This window comes from Prunus dulcis, chromosome 8, assembly GCF_902201215.1.
Source record: "Prunus dulcis chromosome 8, ALMONDv2, whole genome shotgun sequence".
NCBI classification, from domain to species: domain Eukaryota; kingdom Viridiplantae; phylum Streptophyta; class Magnoliopsida; order Rosales; family Rosaceae; genus Prunus; species Prunus dulcis.
The window spans coordinates 9,343,725-9,362,157 of NC_047657.1; the positions used below are offsets into that span (position 1 = coordinate 9,343,725).

Genomic DNA, 18,433 nt, shown 5'->3' on the forward strand with positions numbered 1-18,433 from the left:
TGCAGCATCTAGATTTTTGGTAATTACATCCGAAATTGCAGATATTCATATTAACATCATATTAAAATCTGTGAATGCATAATTCTTTGAGGAAATCTTTCCATATAGGAAAGAAAAATTTAGTTCTATGAATAAAAGAACTATTGATGATCTTTTGAAAGAAAAATATGATAGTTCATCTAATCCTTCTACAAGTGAGGCAAAACCTAGAAGTTGTAAGAAATCAAATGCTCCTATGGATTATGGACCAGATTTCATGACTTACATAGCAGAGGTTGAACCACAAATATATAAGGAAGCTATGTCCAGTCCAGAAGCTCCGTTATGGAAAGAAGCAGTCAATAATGAAGTTAAATCCATTATGCAAGACAACACTTGGAAATTGGTTGATTTGTCACATGGAAATAAACCAATTTGATATAAATGGATATTCAAAAAGAAATAGAAGCATGATGGTACAATTTACTATTATAAATGTTTAGAAGCTAAAGTTTATCGTCAAAAGGATAGATTGGATTATTTTGATGCATATGCTCCAGTAAGTGAATAAATTCTATTCAAATGTTGATTGCCATAGCTGCAGTTTATAATATGAAAATATAAAATGAATGTAAAAACTGTATTTCTCAATGGTTACATGAGGAAATCTACATGGAACAACCCGAGAGGTTTGTTGTGAAAGGTCAGGAAAACAAGGTATGCAGGCATGTCAAATCCTTATATGGATTGAAACAAGCTCCTAAGCAATGATAGGAAAAATTTGACCATGTTATGTTGACACATAATTGTAAAATAAATGAGCGTGACAAATGCGTCTATGTTGAAACTCATAATAATGGATGTGTTATAATGTGCCAATATATAGATGACATGCTCATAATAGGGAGAAACAATGTGTTGAGGCCTAACAAATCCACGGTTGGGCCCGAATATATTCCCAGCCCAATGCGATACTTTACCGATAAGAAACCCGATTTGGGTACTCGAAAATTTTTCATACACGCTTGCACAAGCCACGACCACATGCCACACCAAATAAATATGACATCCGGCACACTAAGAATTGAAATGGGCCTATAAAAGGCACCGACTTTACAAGCCCATGCTAGTTACCTCGCCAAGCATCATGTCCTTTTACAAAAATGATAAAATTAAAGCACGCCAATCGACATGTCATGCAAAGTAGGAAATCATTATTTCACACCCAACCACGCTACAAGCTTAAATGGGTCCAAGCCACACAAATGCTTGGGACTTGCTTGAGTGGGTTGTGGTATGGATGGTAATGAGCCTTCATGAGGCCCATTGATGAGCCGAGAAATGGAAGTTTTGGGCCGCTTGGGAGCCCTAAAACTCAAGTCCATTTCTTGAGCTCAAATATATGGGTAAGCATAAAAGAGAGAAAAAAGGAGCCCAATACCCTAGGAAATTAGCCCATCACCATAAATAAAATAGCCCATCATTTAAGCCCACTCCCTTAGTAGGCTAACCAAACACTTTAGCAAAAACCCAAGCAGCCAAGAAAATATTCATAGTCTCCACCACTTAGCTGGAAAAGTGAACCACGATGAAAGCCAAAGTGTTATGTCAGTGAGCTGCTGGGAGGCTCCAACACATGGCTAAGAACGAACGCCAAGGTGGAACACGCAAATAACCAGGAGATATTAGCGCGTGTAGGTTGCTATGAGCTAAGGCCTCTTCAAACCACTGTACATACCAATTTCTTTCCCCCCATCAGATCTAGCCATGGAAGAGAGGAGAAAAGAAGGAAGAAAGATGGCTGAAAATGGGATTCCCTCACTGGAACAGCTGCGAGAAAAGCCTAAAGCTCCCCAAACCCTGTTTTTGTGCAATTGAGCAGAGAGAATTTCACCAAATAGGATGAGTCAAAGGAAGAGAAGAGAAAGGAGAGGAAATACTTGGTTAAATTGGATAGAAACCATTGGGGTTTCTTCAGAAGAAAGAGCTTCCAGCGCCTATAAAAAGAGGCATTTCCTACCCATCATCTCAACCTACATCTAGAGAGCAAGCTTCATCTCTCATCTCTGAAACTTTGCAATTTCGAGCCCCATTCCTCCATCTCCTCCCATTTCTCTTTTGGTAAGTCATTCCAGAGCTTGACAGAGCCTTTGTCAAGGTGCTAGAAAATTACCCAAAACACCCAATACTTCACCATTAGCTACAACACACATTCAGATAGCAAGCTTCATCTCTCACCCTGAAATCTCTGCAATTTCGAGCCTTATTCCTTCATCTCCTCCCATTTTCTCTTACGTTAAAACATTTCAAAGCCTGACAGAGTTTTCATCAAGCTGCCGGAAACTACTTAACATACCTATTATACCCTCATCTCTCTCTTTCTTCAACAAACCCTCTTAGAATCCATTCCCCCTTTTCTTAAAACCAATGTTTCTCATAGGAATTCACAACCCTATTTCTGTTTATGCTAAACTCATGATTGCTCTGCTTCCATGCCAAGCTAAGAATCTACCTGTAAGCAACTGTTAGTTTTGCTGGTGAAGGTAACCAAGGTGCTTCCTAAAGCTCAGCTACCCTTTCTAAGCATTCTTGGGGCCTAATTCTTGAACTCAGACCCATGGGCAATTTTGTCTCATTTGGTTATTTACGGCAGCCCAGGCCCGCAGTAGCTGCCGGAACGAAAAAGCCCCTACATAATGATATAATTAATTCAACCAAGAAAATGTTGAATTCAAATTTGGATATGAAAGACTTTGGTCTTACTGATGTGATTCTTGGAATAAGAATTAAGCGAAATGCCGAAGGTTATATTCTTGTCCAGTCTCATTATGTGGAGGCAACACTTAGAAAGTTTGGTCATTTTGATAAAAACCTGATGTTATCCCATTTGATGCAAATGGTAAATAAATAAAAAAATGTTGGTGAAGCTATATCACAATGTCAATACGCACAAGTGATTGGAATTAATGTACATAATGAATTGTACAAGACCTGATATAGATTATTCAGTAAGCAAGTTAAGTAGGTATACAAGCAATCTAGTACATGATCATTGGGAAGCTTTAGTCAGAGTACTAAAGTTTTTAAAATACACGTTAGATTATGGATTGCATTAAACAAAATATCCTCCAATACTAGAAGGGTATAGTAATGCTAACTAGATATTCGACAGTACTGAAACAAACCACAAGTGGATATGTTTTCATATTAGGATGAGCTGCAATATCTGGGAAATTTTCCAAACAAACATGTATTGCCCGATCAACTATGGAATCAGAATTTTAGCTTCAGGGATGCAGCAGAAGTTGAGTGGCTAAGAAACTTTTGGGAAGATATTTCGTTGTGGCCTAAGCCTGTAACAACTATATGCATACATTGTGATAGTTTAGCAGGACAATGAAGGGCAAAAGAGAATTTAGCACATCCTTTCACAAAAGGATTACCAAAAGAGCAAGTAAAGTATAAATCGAGGGGAATAAGGCTAATGTCAATACTATAAATGAACTAGCCTAGCGGAAACCTAACCTAGTTGATTGGAGATCCCATGGTCTAGGTTCAATAGGCAAACTGGTTAGGCATGGTTCAAGGATGTGAACACACTATATGCCTCATTCCTATGATGGAAGAAATGTGTTATTTGCGGAAGTTGTTGATCCTTATGTTTAATGATACTGATATCTTGGTAACAAGAGGAATATAACTGACTATTCTTAATTAGTCTCACTATATGAGAGTAAATATGAGGTCGCATTTATGAGAATTATATAGCCAAATTCTCTAAAGCTCTCATGAATCTAGGATCTTGGTCAAGACTAAAATGAACACAAACTTATGAACATGTGTTTGTTAAGATGAGAATTGTGTGAGACTTATTGTCTTGGTTTATTGCTAGGGTGAACAATTTAAGATTACATATTCACTACGTCATCTTGTAAACCTGATAAGCTTTCACTTCGGTAGGTCAAGTCCAAAAGACACCTATCCCGATGCAATTTCGTCTGATTTTCTCTCTTATATGTGTGCACTTATTTTTTATTCAAATAGAAAACTAACACTATGCCAAAATTTGCCTTAGGCAACAGAGGCCTAACTGAGGTATTCAGCACAGTGGCCTTTAAGTAGCAATAGAGAACCTTCAATGCGTATTCCATTTACAGCATTAGTTTGGACAAAAGTAGAATCAAATTATCACTATATTTATTCCTTTTTCTACTTATTCTTCCAAGTGCAGGATAACCCCGATGTTTATGAGGCTTCCACGTAAGTTATGGGCGTTGGCTTACGATGCCTAAAGCATCAAGGGCGTTAGTTGTAACATAAGCTTTTGCTATCATATTACAACAATATACTTGAAAGTATTGATGCGGTAAGTGATATATCTTATCCATTTTGATGTAAGTGCTGATATAGATTGTAGATATAGGCATCATTTTTTACTAGATTTCATGTTGTCGTTTTATCTATTCAACATCTTTTTTTTTTTTAAATTAGTCATTTTCTTGATTGATTCAATTAAATACAGCAATATATATTTCATTTATCAGCCTTGGCATTTGAGTACAAAATAGAAATAAAGGATAGGCTAGCACACCAAATAAAAGTTAAAAAAGTAACACTTTATTAAAATTATCATAATTAATTCTTTTTTTGTTGTTGAGAAATTCTATGATTGCATTCATAATTCAGCCAAAAAAGCCACTAGCCACAAAGGGCCAATACAAAATAGCCACAAAAGGGCCATTATAATAACGGAGCGGTCTAATATCAAAATTAAGACAATCTGGTGTGTCTCCACTAACGATCAAGTAGGATCGAAGAAACTTTGGCATAGGCATCCCAACTAAGATTACAAACTTAGAATAATAAAAAAGAGATAAAGCTTGAAAAAACCAAGGCATAACAATACAAATAAAACTCTCACAAAGAAGAAATGAAAAGCTCTCACAAAGTAGAGATGAAAAACTCTCACAAAATGAGAGTTGAAAACTACACAGAGAACCCAAAAGGTCTCTGCAACTTATTCCAAACATAAAGAAATTGCAAAAAAGATGGTGGTGGAGATTCGACGCCGAATGCAGGTGAAGATCAGACGCTAAGCCGTAGCCGCCTATAATGGTTGGATGAAAATCATAACAAAACTAAGACAAATAGGGAAAACCCTTTGTCTCTGAAAATTGGGGAAGAGGTGAAAGGAGGAAGAGAAGAGGGGAGAGGGGGGAAGAACAATGGCTTCCTCCCCCCTCAAAGTGGAAAAGGCTCTAAGAGTGTTTTTTGGGAGAAAGGGGGCTAGGGTTTTTAACAAACCTAATTAATGAACTTTAATTAATTCTAAATACAAACTTCATAATTAATTCCTTAGTCCTACATTGGTTTAGCACAAGAAGTTGACACACTTTATAAACTTTAGTGCCTTTCTAATATTAAAATGGATTAGACTTGGGTTGGCTACGATTAGGCTGAAATTAAATAATAACATTTTTTAATCACTATTTGATAGAGAAAAAGCGAATACAGTTAGCCAGAGTTTAGTTGTATATTGGGACAGACGCTTGAAGAACTACAAGGCACGAGTGTAAGGGCAAAATTCTGTCTATGGACATTGCATTTTCAAGCCTTTATCAGTCAATTTACTTCGTTTGCTTATTTTATATTTGCAGTATAATTTTGTTCATTTATAATTTTATTCATATTACACTTCTTTTGGAATAATTTAAGTTGTATTTAAATTTTGTTATCAAATATTCTTTAGTTCCATACTGATTGTTTTCTAACAATAACTATTCTTAAACACTTGAGCTACAAGCTTTTTGGGTTTTTTTTTTTAATAAGCACAAAAGAATTAAAACACAAAACCCCGAAGGCAACCCACAGTTAAAGAATCCCTAGAGACAGCTCTAGCCACCGAAGAAGGAAGATTCAGCAACCAAATGTGGCGTGATAGGGTAGAGTGTCCAAGTGCTGAAAGGGAATCCACCACAAAGTTTGCCTCTCGGAAAACATGCTTGAAGGAGATGGCTTGAAAGCCTTACATACGAACCTACTAAAAGGATAAATTACGTACAAACCTTCTGAAAGGATAGATTACTCGATGGTACGAGTGAATTTCATTGATTACAAAAAATACACAGGGGGGGACATAATGAGCCCCTCAAAATGGATCTAGTACAACCTTAAATAAAAACAACATTAAACGGAAAGAAAAAACCCGTTAGTTTTTTAAATACAAGTGATAGTTTAAAGGGGGAGGAGGTTTTTCACACATATACCAATAAATAATATATTCATAATGATGTTGAGATAGTAATAAAAAAACATACAAGCAGTTAATAAATAATTTTGTGAATAAAAGATTAAGCAAAATTAAAGAGTGGTAAATGATTTTAGTGGTGTGAAAATTTTAAAGAAATAGGTGGGTTTTATAAGGAAAATTGAATAGTACAAAACTGTAGAAAAAGAAAGAAAATTGAAGTTGGTATTAATTTTCAAAAAGTTGCCATTGGTATTAATTGCACTAATAGTAGATATAGCAGCTGCGTTGAAGAGGGTGAAGCAGTTCTTGAGTGGAGGTGTGTGGGGTGCGCTTGGATGAACTGGAGTATTAATGTTGGGCTATAAAAAATCGAATCACTTAAACTATAGCCCAAATTAGCATGTGCATAAGTCCGTCTCTATCCAGAAACAACATGGTTAGCAGGTTGCACAGAGCCGTCGAAGTTGAGCTTGTACAAGTAGCACTGCGGCGGCGGCAGCTTCCATTGGTCATAGTGAAATAAAAAACAATATTGGTATGATAATGTGGTAAAGTTAGCGCAACTTTTTTTAAATTGAAAAAAAAAAAAAAAAAAAAACGAGGGGGACCAGGCCAAATCAGTTACTACACAACCAGAGCAATTTCGGGCCCAAAAGGAAGAATGGGCTTCTAGGTATCACATAAAATTGAAAATTCAGTCGAGCCACAATCGAAAAATCGCCATCGACGCTCAGCGGTTGCGCGTCTACGAATCGCAGTCTCAGAGGCTGAGAGCGCGCTCTCTCTCTCTCTCTCTGTCCGCAATTTTTTTTTGACTTCGTCGTGCTATAGAAGTCACAGTAGCACCACCCGTCTGTATAGCTATTTGGCTCAGGTTTGTTCTTCTTCTTCTTCATTGCACTTTCCCTTTCCTACCATTTCTAGGGTTAGGGCTAATCTTGGTGTATGTATACGTCGAATTTAAAAACACCGGAGTGTATTGTTTGGGTTTCAGGTTTGTTTTTGTTGATTTGAATTTGGGTTTCAGGTTTGTTTTTGTTCACTTGAATTTGGGTTTCTTTCTGCTATGGATTTTCTCTGTAATTTTGAATCTGGGTGGTAAGTGGTTTGATTTTAAGGGTTTTATGGTTTTCTGTGTGAGTGTACTGATCATTGACGCCAAATTGATATAGTGCTACGATAGCAAGGGTGTACTTCAAGAATTTGGCTCAAGCCTTATATTGTTGACGTTATACCCATGTTAAACGAACATTATGTAAATTCACATACATGTACGTGCACTTTCGAGAGAGTGCCAATCGAATATGCATACTCGTAGAAAGTGGGAATTTTTGGACCTAACAGTAGATGGGTTGGCCAAGAGTTGGGCTAGGTTATGGGAAATCTTAAGAACAATAACCGCAAATAATTTTTTTTTGTAGATAGCATGGTGAACTCATTCATGTGATTCATTCAGAAGTTATACTAACGAAGTACCAATATCCTTCCCTTCTTGCCCTCACCCGCAACTTCTTCAGTGAAATCTGCCCTTTTTCAGACAAGCATGTTTTGTACAACTAGCAAATGTTCGTATTATCAAAAGGCACTGTTTCCTATTCATTCATTTCGGGAGTTATCCTTTAAAAATATTACTTTTTGGGAATTATCTTTTCAAAAAGTTAAGGTTTGGGGAATAAAGTAAGACTGCGCCTTCCCGATTTGCCTCTGCTACTTTCAATTTTGTTTTTGCTTCCATTATCTTTTTCCATTTGGTTCATTGGTGGAAGATGTGATTCAATTTTCTCCTATCATATCATAGTTTCTTCAGACGCTTCTGATTCCATACATCACCGTGATTTTGTATTGTTGCAAGAGCAGATTAGATCATGCTTGAAGCACCAGAATGTGTTTGGGGACAACTGCAGAAAGACTTTTTTTTAAAATTGAAGGATTTTATGGGTAGTGGATGGGAGGGGTGGTTGCAACTTACAAGTAGGTTGAATGAGGAGCTTTTCTTCTTGAAAATGGATGGATAGATTGAACATGCAATATCATTTATTGATGGTGTGTTTAGGAGCCCCTGGATCTTTAGTTTTGTGTTTAAGAAAAGTTTGTGGTCTTCCAGGGGCTTTAAACATCCAAAGCTAGTTTTTGGTTTTGTTTGAAACTTCCATAAACTCTCTGAGGTCTCCAAGTTTAATGTTGATTTCTATTTTCAACAAGGTCTAGATTATGTTTTCTGATTAGTAGAGGGTGATATTTGTAATGGCTGCAGATTTTTACAATGGAAAGATGTCACCAGCTAGCTGGTTGTCCTTTTGATTTTCTTCAACAACTAAATTCTCCTATATTATATCTATGATACTCATATAATTGTGAGAGTGTCCTCCCTATTCCAACCTGCAACTTGAAATGCTCCTATTTGCCAATGAGTAACCAGTCCCAATATTTTTCATGCTCTCCTGCTAGTTTAACCAACTATTTAATGATCAATCTGTTTAGATGGTTTCATGAAGTTGGAGTTTAGGTAAAGTCTTTCTGTTGATGTGAGCTCGAGTTTTAGTGGGAATCCCTGATTGTTTGCAACGGATGCTTGACTTTCTTTTGAAGGATGTGATTGAGAAATTGGGTATTTAGTATAAGGTTCTGGGCTGGTGGTCATTAAATTCTTGTGAGATGGATTGCTTGTTGAAAATTTTGTGTACTTTGTTGGGATATGGTGTTTTCTGGTATGAAGGGAAAGTAGTTGGTTTGGTTTTGACTCATGGATATGATCTTGGGTGTGGTTGTAATATGGGTGTGGTTGTGATGTGGACAGGGAGGAGGCAGCAGCTGTGTGGTGTTGGTTGTGGTGGTGTTTCAAGTCAGTGGAGCTAGGTCTTAATAAGAATTAATTTAACATGAGTTCAGACAGCAGGAGCCGAAGCAGGAGCAGGAGCAGGAGCCCTACGGATCGTAAGATCCGTTCTGATCGCTTTTCCTACCGCGATGCACCTTACAGGAGAGATGGAGGACGTCGGGGTTTCAGGTTTAATGGCTTTTGACTATTATTTTATTTCTTCTCGTCTTTGTAAAATGTGGGTTGATAAGGAGAAAGTAATCTGTCAACATGTCGTCGTTGGAGATGTTCTGGAATCTTACTATCAACCGTTTCTGTTGAGTAAGACCTCTACTTGAATATACCTCAGAAGACCTTTTGAAGTTGATATTTCTTAATTTTGGCTCTGGTTAATAATGTGCTTTGCTTTGTTGTACATTTGTTTAGATCTTTGTAAGTTTTCGAATACAAATGTGAATCCTATTGTTTGTTTAACGATGTAATTAAGTATCCATCATCTTGGTTGTAGAGGTAGCTTTGTTTCTGTCAGTGGTGCACAAAGGCTGTACACCTTTTACTTTTGCATTGTCAGATACATTTGGCTCAGTACATGTATTAACTCCCTCAACTTTTTGCATTTTTTGGGTATTTTTTTAAAACTTCAGAGTGCTTTAGTTTCACGCTCTGAATGTTTTGGTTTTGCTTGTTTCTTTATGTGATTATGGGTCTGATTCTTCTTAATGATAAGTTAAAATTAAGGACTGGTTTGAAATTGGGAATGCCATTAGTTTTTGCTCAGAAACTAATCTATTGCAATTTTTTTTTTTCCAGCCGAGACAATCTGTGCAAGAACTGCAAACGTCCAGGCCATTATGCTAGAGAATGCCCTAATGTTGCAATTTGTCACAATTGTGGTCTTCCTGGGTACGGAAACTTTTTTTGCCTTGCAATTGGACATCATAATGTTCCATTATTTGCTTCTCCGCATTCATTATAATCATTTTATTTGTTTGTTCTTTTGACCTTTTGTTTTCTGGGAGAGGGTTTGAAGAGGTTGGGGTTCCAGACTTTCTAGAGAGTTGAAATCTATGAGAAATTAAATATGCTAGTTAATGCTAGAAGTCCAAACATACAAATCCTGAGTATGTAATTTTGCTTTACTGCATCTTACATCCCTCTACTGTCTCTACCTGAACCATTTTGCAGCCAGACATTTGCTACTGTCTCTGCTACCAAGCGATCTATTTCAATCATAGTTTTACTGATAATTCAGAAACTGAAGTTTCTTCCCCCATTTTCTGTTAAGAAATTATTATCACCATCATAATTTTAATAATAATCCTTTCACGTGTTTAGTTATAACAGCATCTTCTCCTCCACCATTTCAATGATTATACCACTATTGCCACCATTCAGTTTCACTGGTAAATCACATAAACCTTAACAGTGCAGGATTGCCGTAATGACACCCACTATCTTTGTTATAATTTTGACATTAACACAGCTACCACTTCATGCCTCAACACCGCCCCACCATCCCACAGCTACTGTCTTCCTTTGTCAACTTATCTTCACTGTTACCACTTCAGTTTCTGCCCTCTGCCACTAATATGCTAATGCATGTTTACCTTATACCACTTTAGACAATTACTAGCCACCAACACTATCACTTTCATATCCCTTTCTCCTGTAACTGTGTGCCAATAGTATGACCATAAAGGTTTTAAGAAAATACCTACAGTTCGAGAGAAATATGCATGGTCCCCAGCAACAAGGCTTTGATGCATGACAATTTGTCAAATTTCTCATATTTTCTGGAGCCACCTCGGTCTCCATGCTCTTAGGACTGCTTTAATATTCAACCATTATTTCTGTGAGACTATGGTGATGGGAAAAAGTTATTATTTTGGAGATCTTCAGGTTTTAGACATATTAAGACAATTCAGAATGTTCTCTTTTCCATTTTAAAGCAAAGTAGCAGTACCTTGTGGTGAAAGCGGTGGGTGAATTAATTGTTTCATTGCTTCAATAAGGTTGCATGGTTTCTTATCTCGCAGTAATAATGATCTGCCTCACGCAGATGTCTTCTTCTTTAATTTTTTTTTAAAGTGAAAAAATGATGCTACATGTTTAACGGAGCTATTGATTGTTACTGACATAGTTGTACTTGTGCCATTTAATGTTCTACTAGGCACATTGCTTCAGAGTGCACTACAAAGTCGCTATGTTGGAATTGCCGGGAACCTGGTCACATGGCCAGTAACTGCCCAAATGAAGGCATCTGCCACACCTGTGGTAAGGCTGGACATCGCGCTAGAGATTGCACAGCTCCCCCAATGCCACCTGGGGACTTGAGGTTGTGCAACAACTGCTACAAGCAGGGTCATATTGCAGCTGACTGCACAAATGATAAAGCATGTAACAACTGTAGAAAGACAGGTCACCTAGCACGTGATTGCCCGAATGAACCCATCTGCAACTTATGCAATGTATCTGGGCATGTGGCAAGACAGTGCCCCCGAGCCAATGTATTGGGAGAGCAGCGTGGAGGTGGAGGTGGAGGTGGAGGAGGTGGAATGCGCGGCGGCGGTTACCGTGACATTGTATGTAGGAACTGCCAACAACTTGGGCATATGAGCAGGGATTGTATGGGCCCCTTGATGATCTGTCACAACTGTGGGGGACGAGGACACCTGGCATACGAGTGCCCTTCTGGCAGATTTATGGATCGCTACCCCAGGAGGTACTGATAAATGGCAGATGATGTTACGGAATTTACCTTTTATATCAAGCAAGCAGTTCTGATTTTAGGCTTTAGATTGAAGGTTGAAACTTCAGACTATTGAGGAGTTGAATTGGGACTTTATTTTGGTAGGATGTGTTTCTGTTAATGTGGAGTACCTATTTTGCATTAGAACAAAATTGATGATGACTTAGTATGATTATGTATTGAATTTTTGGCAATTACTGAAAAATAAAACAGTATGTAATTGGGTTGCCCGAGGATGTGATGTCTGCTGATTTTTGTTTCCCTTCTTGCTTTTCACATCATGTATGATTCAGAAGCTTGTGAACTCTTAGAGCACTTCCAGCAGTTTGCCCTTTGCCATGACGAGGGGGCCGCTAGGGCAGCTACTATTTACCTATTCACGTGAATAGTAGCTGCCTTTTTCATAAGCAATGTGTTTCCACCACTTGCCATGGCAAAGGTCAAATATTATTCATTTTTTTCACAAATTTTTTTACCTAAACAATTAATTTGGATAATATTTTCAGGTAAGATTTTTGGGTTCCTACGTGTCAATACTATTCATATCTCATAATTGGATAAAATTTTCGGTTTGAAATTTCAGATAAATTTCAAAATTCAAAATTCAGATAAATTTCAAAATTTAAAAGTCAGATACATTTCAAAATTCAAACATCAGATAAATTTCAAATTTAAGATGAATTTCAAAATTCAAAATTCAGATAAATTTCAAAATTCATATGAATTTCAAATTTCAGATAAGATTTGAACTCTCTAAAATTGTGCAGTGTGTCATCTCTATCTGCCTAAATTTTTCTATAAAACCATAGGCTCAGCTCATACCTCTCACACTAGATCTTCTCTATATTTTCATTTCTCAAATTTTAGAATTCATACTCCATTCTCAATGGCAGAAATGAATGAGGTCTTGGAGAGGCAAGAGCGAGAAAGTAGAGAAAGAATGCGTAGACGAGTTGCAGGCAAAAGGGTGCAGAGAGAACTAGATCAACAAATTGTCAAGTAGTGGCTTTGCTTGATGTAGATAACCAAAGCCGCCGTGGTTCACAAGAAGGCCGTGGCCGGGATGTGAACAGACATAGATATTCTCGGGGTAAGAATCTTCTGGAAGATTATTTTATTCCAACTTCTTTGTACTCTTATGTTCATTTTCGAGCGTGATATAGAATGTAATCCCATTTGTTCAATAAAGTCATGCATGATATTTGCAATTATGATGAATAGTTTGTTCAAAAGAAAAATGTTGTTGGAAATTTAGGACTTCTTCCTGAGCAAAAGTTCACAGCTTTTATACGAATGTTGGCGTATGGGTCATCTGCTGATTAGGTGGATGAGATTGCCCGGATGAGGAAGTCCGCTGCTTTGGAAAGCTTGGTGAGATTTTGTGATGCAGTCGAAACTCTATACATCAGGGACTACCTGCGCAGACCTACGCCCAGGGACCTGCAACGACTTCTACAATAAGCTGAAGCTCGAGGATTTCCAGGAATGATTGGTAGCATCGACTGCATGCACTGGCAATGGAAGAATTGCCTAATTGCTTGGCAAAGAGATTATGGAAATAGGAAAGGGTAAAAAAGTATCATCCTTGAAGCCGTTGCTGGATTAGATACATGGGTTTGGCATGCCTTTTTCGTGTTGTCGGATCTCAAAACGACTTGAACGTCCTGAGTCAATCCCTAGTGTTCAATGATGTTTTGAGAGGTGAAGCCCCGAATATCACCTATGAAATCAATAATTTCGTCTACCATAACGGGTATGATCTGGCTTACGGCATCTATCCGAGGTGGACCACATTTGTGAAATCAATTCTGCATCCCCGATCCCAGAAGCAAAAATTATTTGCTGCCTATCAAGATGGTTACAGAAAAGATGTGGATATGTGCTTTGGTATCTGTTGAGACCCAAAAAAAAAATTCATGATTGGGCCCAAATAAATTACCAGCCCGAAACGCCATTTTATTAAGAAAATGCATAAAAAAGAGGTACTCGAAAACTTGCCACATGCGAATTGAAATTCATGCGCCATGCTAATTCACCATGCTAGCTCCACAAGCCCATGCCAAAATTAAACATCAAGGATGATAAAAAAAATTAAAGCACGCCAAGCGACATGCCATGCCAAGCATGAAATCGTTGTTTCACACCCAAACACACTACAAGCCTAAGTGGGCCCAAGCCACTCAAAATGCCCGGGGCTTGCTTGAGTGGGTTGTGGTATGGATGGTAATAGGTCGTCATGAGGCCCATTGATGGGACGAGAAATGGAGGTTCCGGGTTGCTTGGGAGCCTCGGGACCCAAGCCCATTTCTTAGGCCCAAATATATGGGTGAGCAAAAAGGGGAAAATAACTCAACCAAAATTAGCCTAGTCAAAGGATAGCCCAACCAAAAGCCCAATGTTTAAATAGCCCACTTATTTAATGAAGTACCTTAGCCCATACAAAATTTCACAATAAGCCACAAAAGCCTCAGCCCTTTGCTAGAAAAATAGAAGCCACGTAGAAGAGGTCTGCAGGATCACTAAACAGAGCTGCTGGAAAGTGCCAGCACATGGGAATGGATCAAGTTCCAAAACAAAACACCAGAGAGACCAAGGGATATTAGCATGTAAGTTGTCAGGAAGAGGAGTACCCTTTCAAACCAGCATATACACCCAGTTGTTTTCCTTTATCAGTGCTGGCCCAGGAAAGAGAAGGGAAAGAAGAAGAAAAGTAGCCAAGAGTGGAGCTTCCTACTGAAGCAGCCGCGGGAAAGGGGGTCTTGAGCTCCAAAACTCCTGATTTTGTGCAAATAGATAAGGGGAAATCTCACCCAGATAGGAAAGTCAAGAGAGGAGAGGAAAAAGGATGGAAAGGCTTGCCAAGATTGGGAAGAAACCATCAGGGTTTCTTGGGAAAGGATAGTTTCCCGCAGCTATAAAAAGAGGTCCCCTCCACCTAGCAAAAACCAACCCAGGCTGAGAGAGCAAGCTTCCTCTCTTACTAGCAAAATCCAGTAACCTTATTCACCCTTCTTCTTCATTCTGCTTTGCTTGACAGATTATTTTCAGAATCTGTCAAGCTGCCGGAAGAAGCGATGTTCATCTTTTACCTCCTTTCAGCCAAGATCACCCTGCAAATCTGGTTTCCCTCATTTTAAACACTCACATTTCTCCTTAAGAAGCCTTATTTTCCTCTTTGGTGCTCAACTCATGCTGACCCTGCTCCCATGCCACAAGCTCTTCATGCTAAGCCAAAATCTTATTTGAAAGCAAGCACAAAACACCTGTAAGCAGCCCTCATTTTCATTGGTGAAGGTAACCAGAACACTTCCTAAGGTTTTGCTGCCCTTCCGAAGTGCTTTTGGGGCTTAATTTTCGAACTCCAGCACAGGGGGCAATTTTAGTGATTTCTCTTTTCTGGCAGCCCAGCCCATTTACAGCTGCCGGGAGAAAACAGACCCCCACAGTATCCTCCAAGCCTGGTGGGCTATTATAAGGGGTGAGGCCCGTAATGATGACATGCATCATCGTCCATAACATGATTGTGGAGGATGAGTGTGATTACGATGCTGCAGACGTGTACGAACCGGATCCCATGAACACGGTATTGACAAGAATTTATGAAAAACCCATGGGGCCAAATGGAGAACCAGTGCAGCATGAATTGTTGGTTAGGGACAGTTGTTTCATGACCCGTATGATTGATCAATATACGGAGATGCAATCGTTTTATATTCATGAACGACGTCAAGTTGACTTGATGGAGCATTTATGGGCGATGAAAGGCAATGACTGTGAATGAAGTGAAGTGAAGATGTTTTTTTAATTTATTATGTTTATGTTTTATTTTTAGTTATGCTTTGTTTTTTTTTTAATGCTTTGGTTGTGGTTTGTTTATTTTTTATGCTTTGGTTGTGGTTTGTGTTTTTTTGAATGCTTTGGTTGTGGTTTGTTTTTTATGTATGGAATGTTTTGAATAAAAAGGTATTTTATTGAATGCTTTCTTTTTTCACTCAAAGAAAACCAATTATACTAATGAAATAAAATACATGAATTACAACTAATTCTTAAAACAAAACATTAAAATACAATGAAATAAAAGGCAAGCAAACTAACTTAATGGTTTTGATCATTTAACCAATCCGTGTTGCTAGGTCCATTGTCACGAAAAAGTTTCGTTTCATAACATCCCTTCATTCTAGCTTCCAAAATTGTTTTGTTTCAGGGGACATATGGCTTATATCCATGGCCATGGTTTTCTGATCCTTCCCCTCAATATTTTCTTGGCGTACATACTCCCTTTCTTTTGCATATTCTAGATGAATTGCCCTCTCGTCTTCTTGGGTTTTCTTGTCTATTTCAATTCTCATGGCGCTTTGCTTTGCAATTTCCTCCAAAAATTTAGATGCATTACTAGTAGAATTACTCCCTCTCTTCGCCTTCGCCGCCTTTCTTCCAATAGGCCTTAACTCCTTTTGGATGGGTGAGTCTTGACTCATTGGGGAATCCGTAGGCGAATCCGATATCGGTGAATCATGGAGTGATGTCTCGTTCAACACCACGGTCGGACCTGTTGGAATAATTTGGAATCTCTTACAATTCTTCACCACCTCCCAACATTGGTCATGGTTGAAAGTTTTTTTGTGTTGGCCAGTAGGACCATACCACATTTGTGCTTGCATAATCTATATATAAAAAAAATATTGAAAATGCAAGAAAGTTAAAAAAATATTGGCAATGCAACAAATATAAACAAAATAATGGATACGCAAGAAATATTAAAAAATTGTTGGAAAATCAAGACATATTAACAAAATATTGGTAATGCAAGAAACATTTAAATAAATATTGGAAATGTAAGAAATATTAACAAAATATAGAAAATTGCAAGAAACATTTAAAAAAAAATTAATAGGACATTAAAATTAATCAAATGAAAATTACAAATAATTTACCTCATTGCTAAGATTTTCCCCTCTTCTATGGTTGTCCATTGCTTTTGCCAAGACATCTCTCCATTTCCCCAACTCTTTATTGAGAATTTTCCACCTACTAGAGAATGTCATTTCCGTACAGGTCGAACCCAATCTTTCACAAAATTCGGCATTAATTTTTTTTCTTCACATATGACAGAATTTCATCTCATTGCCCGAGACGGGACAATGACTAATTTGGAGCCAGCACTCACACAACAAAACATCTTCCATGATGCTCCATGCCCGTCCAGTTTCAATAGAAGAAGCCATAATATGATAGAGAAAAATAAAACTTGAAAGTGAAAAAAATATTGAGTACAAAGTGAATTTTTGTTGAAGGAGAAGAAAATGTATGAGGATTTGGTGTTAAAAGTGAAGAGTATTGGATTGGTATTTATAGAAAAAAAATTCATCAATTTTTAAAAAAAATTCAAAAAAATTTCATTATTTTATTGCACAAAAATTCGCTGTCGTTGGATTAGAGAAAAAAATCCGATTGGAGAGCCCAGACGACACCACGTGACTGCTAGTCGTTGGCAGCACTATAGCGCGTGTGTTTGAATTTTTTTTTTTAACGTTGGCCCGTGCGTTGGCTGACATCATCGCAAAACTCAGGCTCGAGCTCGGGCAAGCCCAGTCTCGTGACCCCCACCTCTTGCCCAGGCCAGCCTTTGCTGTTGGAAACGGTTTTTGGGCTCAAGAGAGGCTCTTTTGTGCAAGAAGGGGTGGGCCTAGTCTAGTCTGGTTTTCACCTCACACAGGAATCGACACTATTCAAACGGTGCGGTTCGGTTCGATTTTGGTAAAAAAATTTAAGAAACAAGTAGGTATGGTTTCTGGTTTGGATTGGATTTTTTTTTAATAAATTCCAACTAAAAATTTATTTTTTGGGCTTAAAAAATCATAAATGACATAATTTCATGTAAAGAGAGATAATTAGGCCTATAAAAGAGAGGCGCTTTGAAGTTGGACTTGGGAAAATATTAGTTATGAGATTAAAAATTTAGTATTGGACTTAAATAAATGTTTTTTAAAGAAACCTAGTCTGTTTGGTTTGATTTGGTTTGGTTTTGTAAGGTGTGAAATTGGTGTCAGAATTGGTTTGAACTAGTTTGGCATTGGTTTGTTAACTTTTTAGTCAACATGATTTTTTTCCAATTTTCCGGTCTCAATGCCCACCCATAGTGCCAAAGGGGTTTGCTTTTTTTTATTTTTTTTATTTTTTTTTCCTCGGGTCAATGTTGGTCCAGTTGATGGCTTTGAGGCTTGTCTAAGCCCAACATTAACGCATTTAATATCGTAATTTAGGTTTCAGCTCATTATATCTCTTGAAAATGGGAGTCAAAAGATTGATTTGCAACTTGAATATGGAGTAAAATGTACGCGTTTGCCTCTAGGTCCTCGAAATTTGTCGAAATCAGAGAAGATAACCGATTGTAAAAAATGTCACATTTTAATCATTGCAAAATAAACTAATAAGGCATATAAAAAAGTAAGGAAAGAGAGAATTAGCAAGTTGAAATCTAAAAGACAGAATGAGCGACCTACTGGAGGTGAAACAAGGTCCTCTCCTATATAAACAAGGGAGGGAGGGAGTAGATTATTTGTTGGATGCGGAACTTCAACATGAAAAAGAAATGTATTTTTAGTGACTAGCAAAAATTACAAAATAAATATTTAAA

The 18,433-nt window shown here is 37.7% G+C and overlaps 1 protein-coding gene across 1 annotated transcript; it reads left to right on the forward strand.

Moving 5' to 3' along the window:
* Positions 1-6,860: 6,860 nt before the first annotated feature.
* On the forward strand, positions 6,861-12,032 carry LOC117637583 (zinc finger protein GIS2). The gene is made up of 4 exons (XM_034372514.1): positions 6,861-7,103; positions 9,027-9,236; positions 9,858-9,950; positions 11,218-12,032. Exons 2-4 carry the CDS (start codon positions 9,109-9,111, stop codon positions 11,774-11,776), a joined length of 780 nt encoding a protein of 259 aa, XP_034228405.1. The 5' UTR covers positions 6,861-7,103; positions 9,027-9,108; the 3' UTR covers positions 11,777-12,032.
* The last annotated feature ends 6,401 nt before the right edge of the window (positions 12,033-18,433 follow it).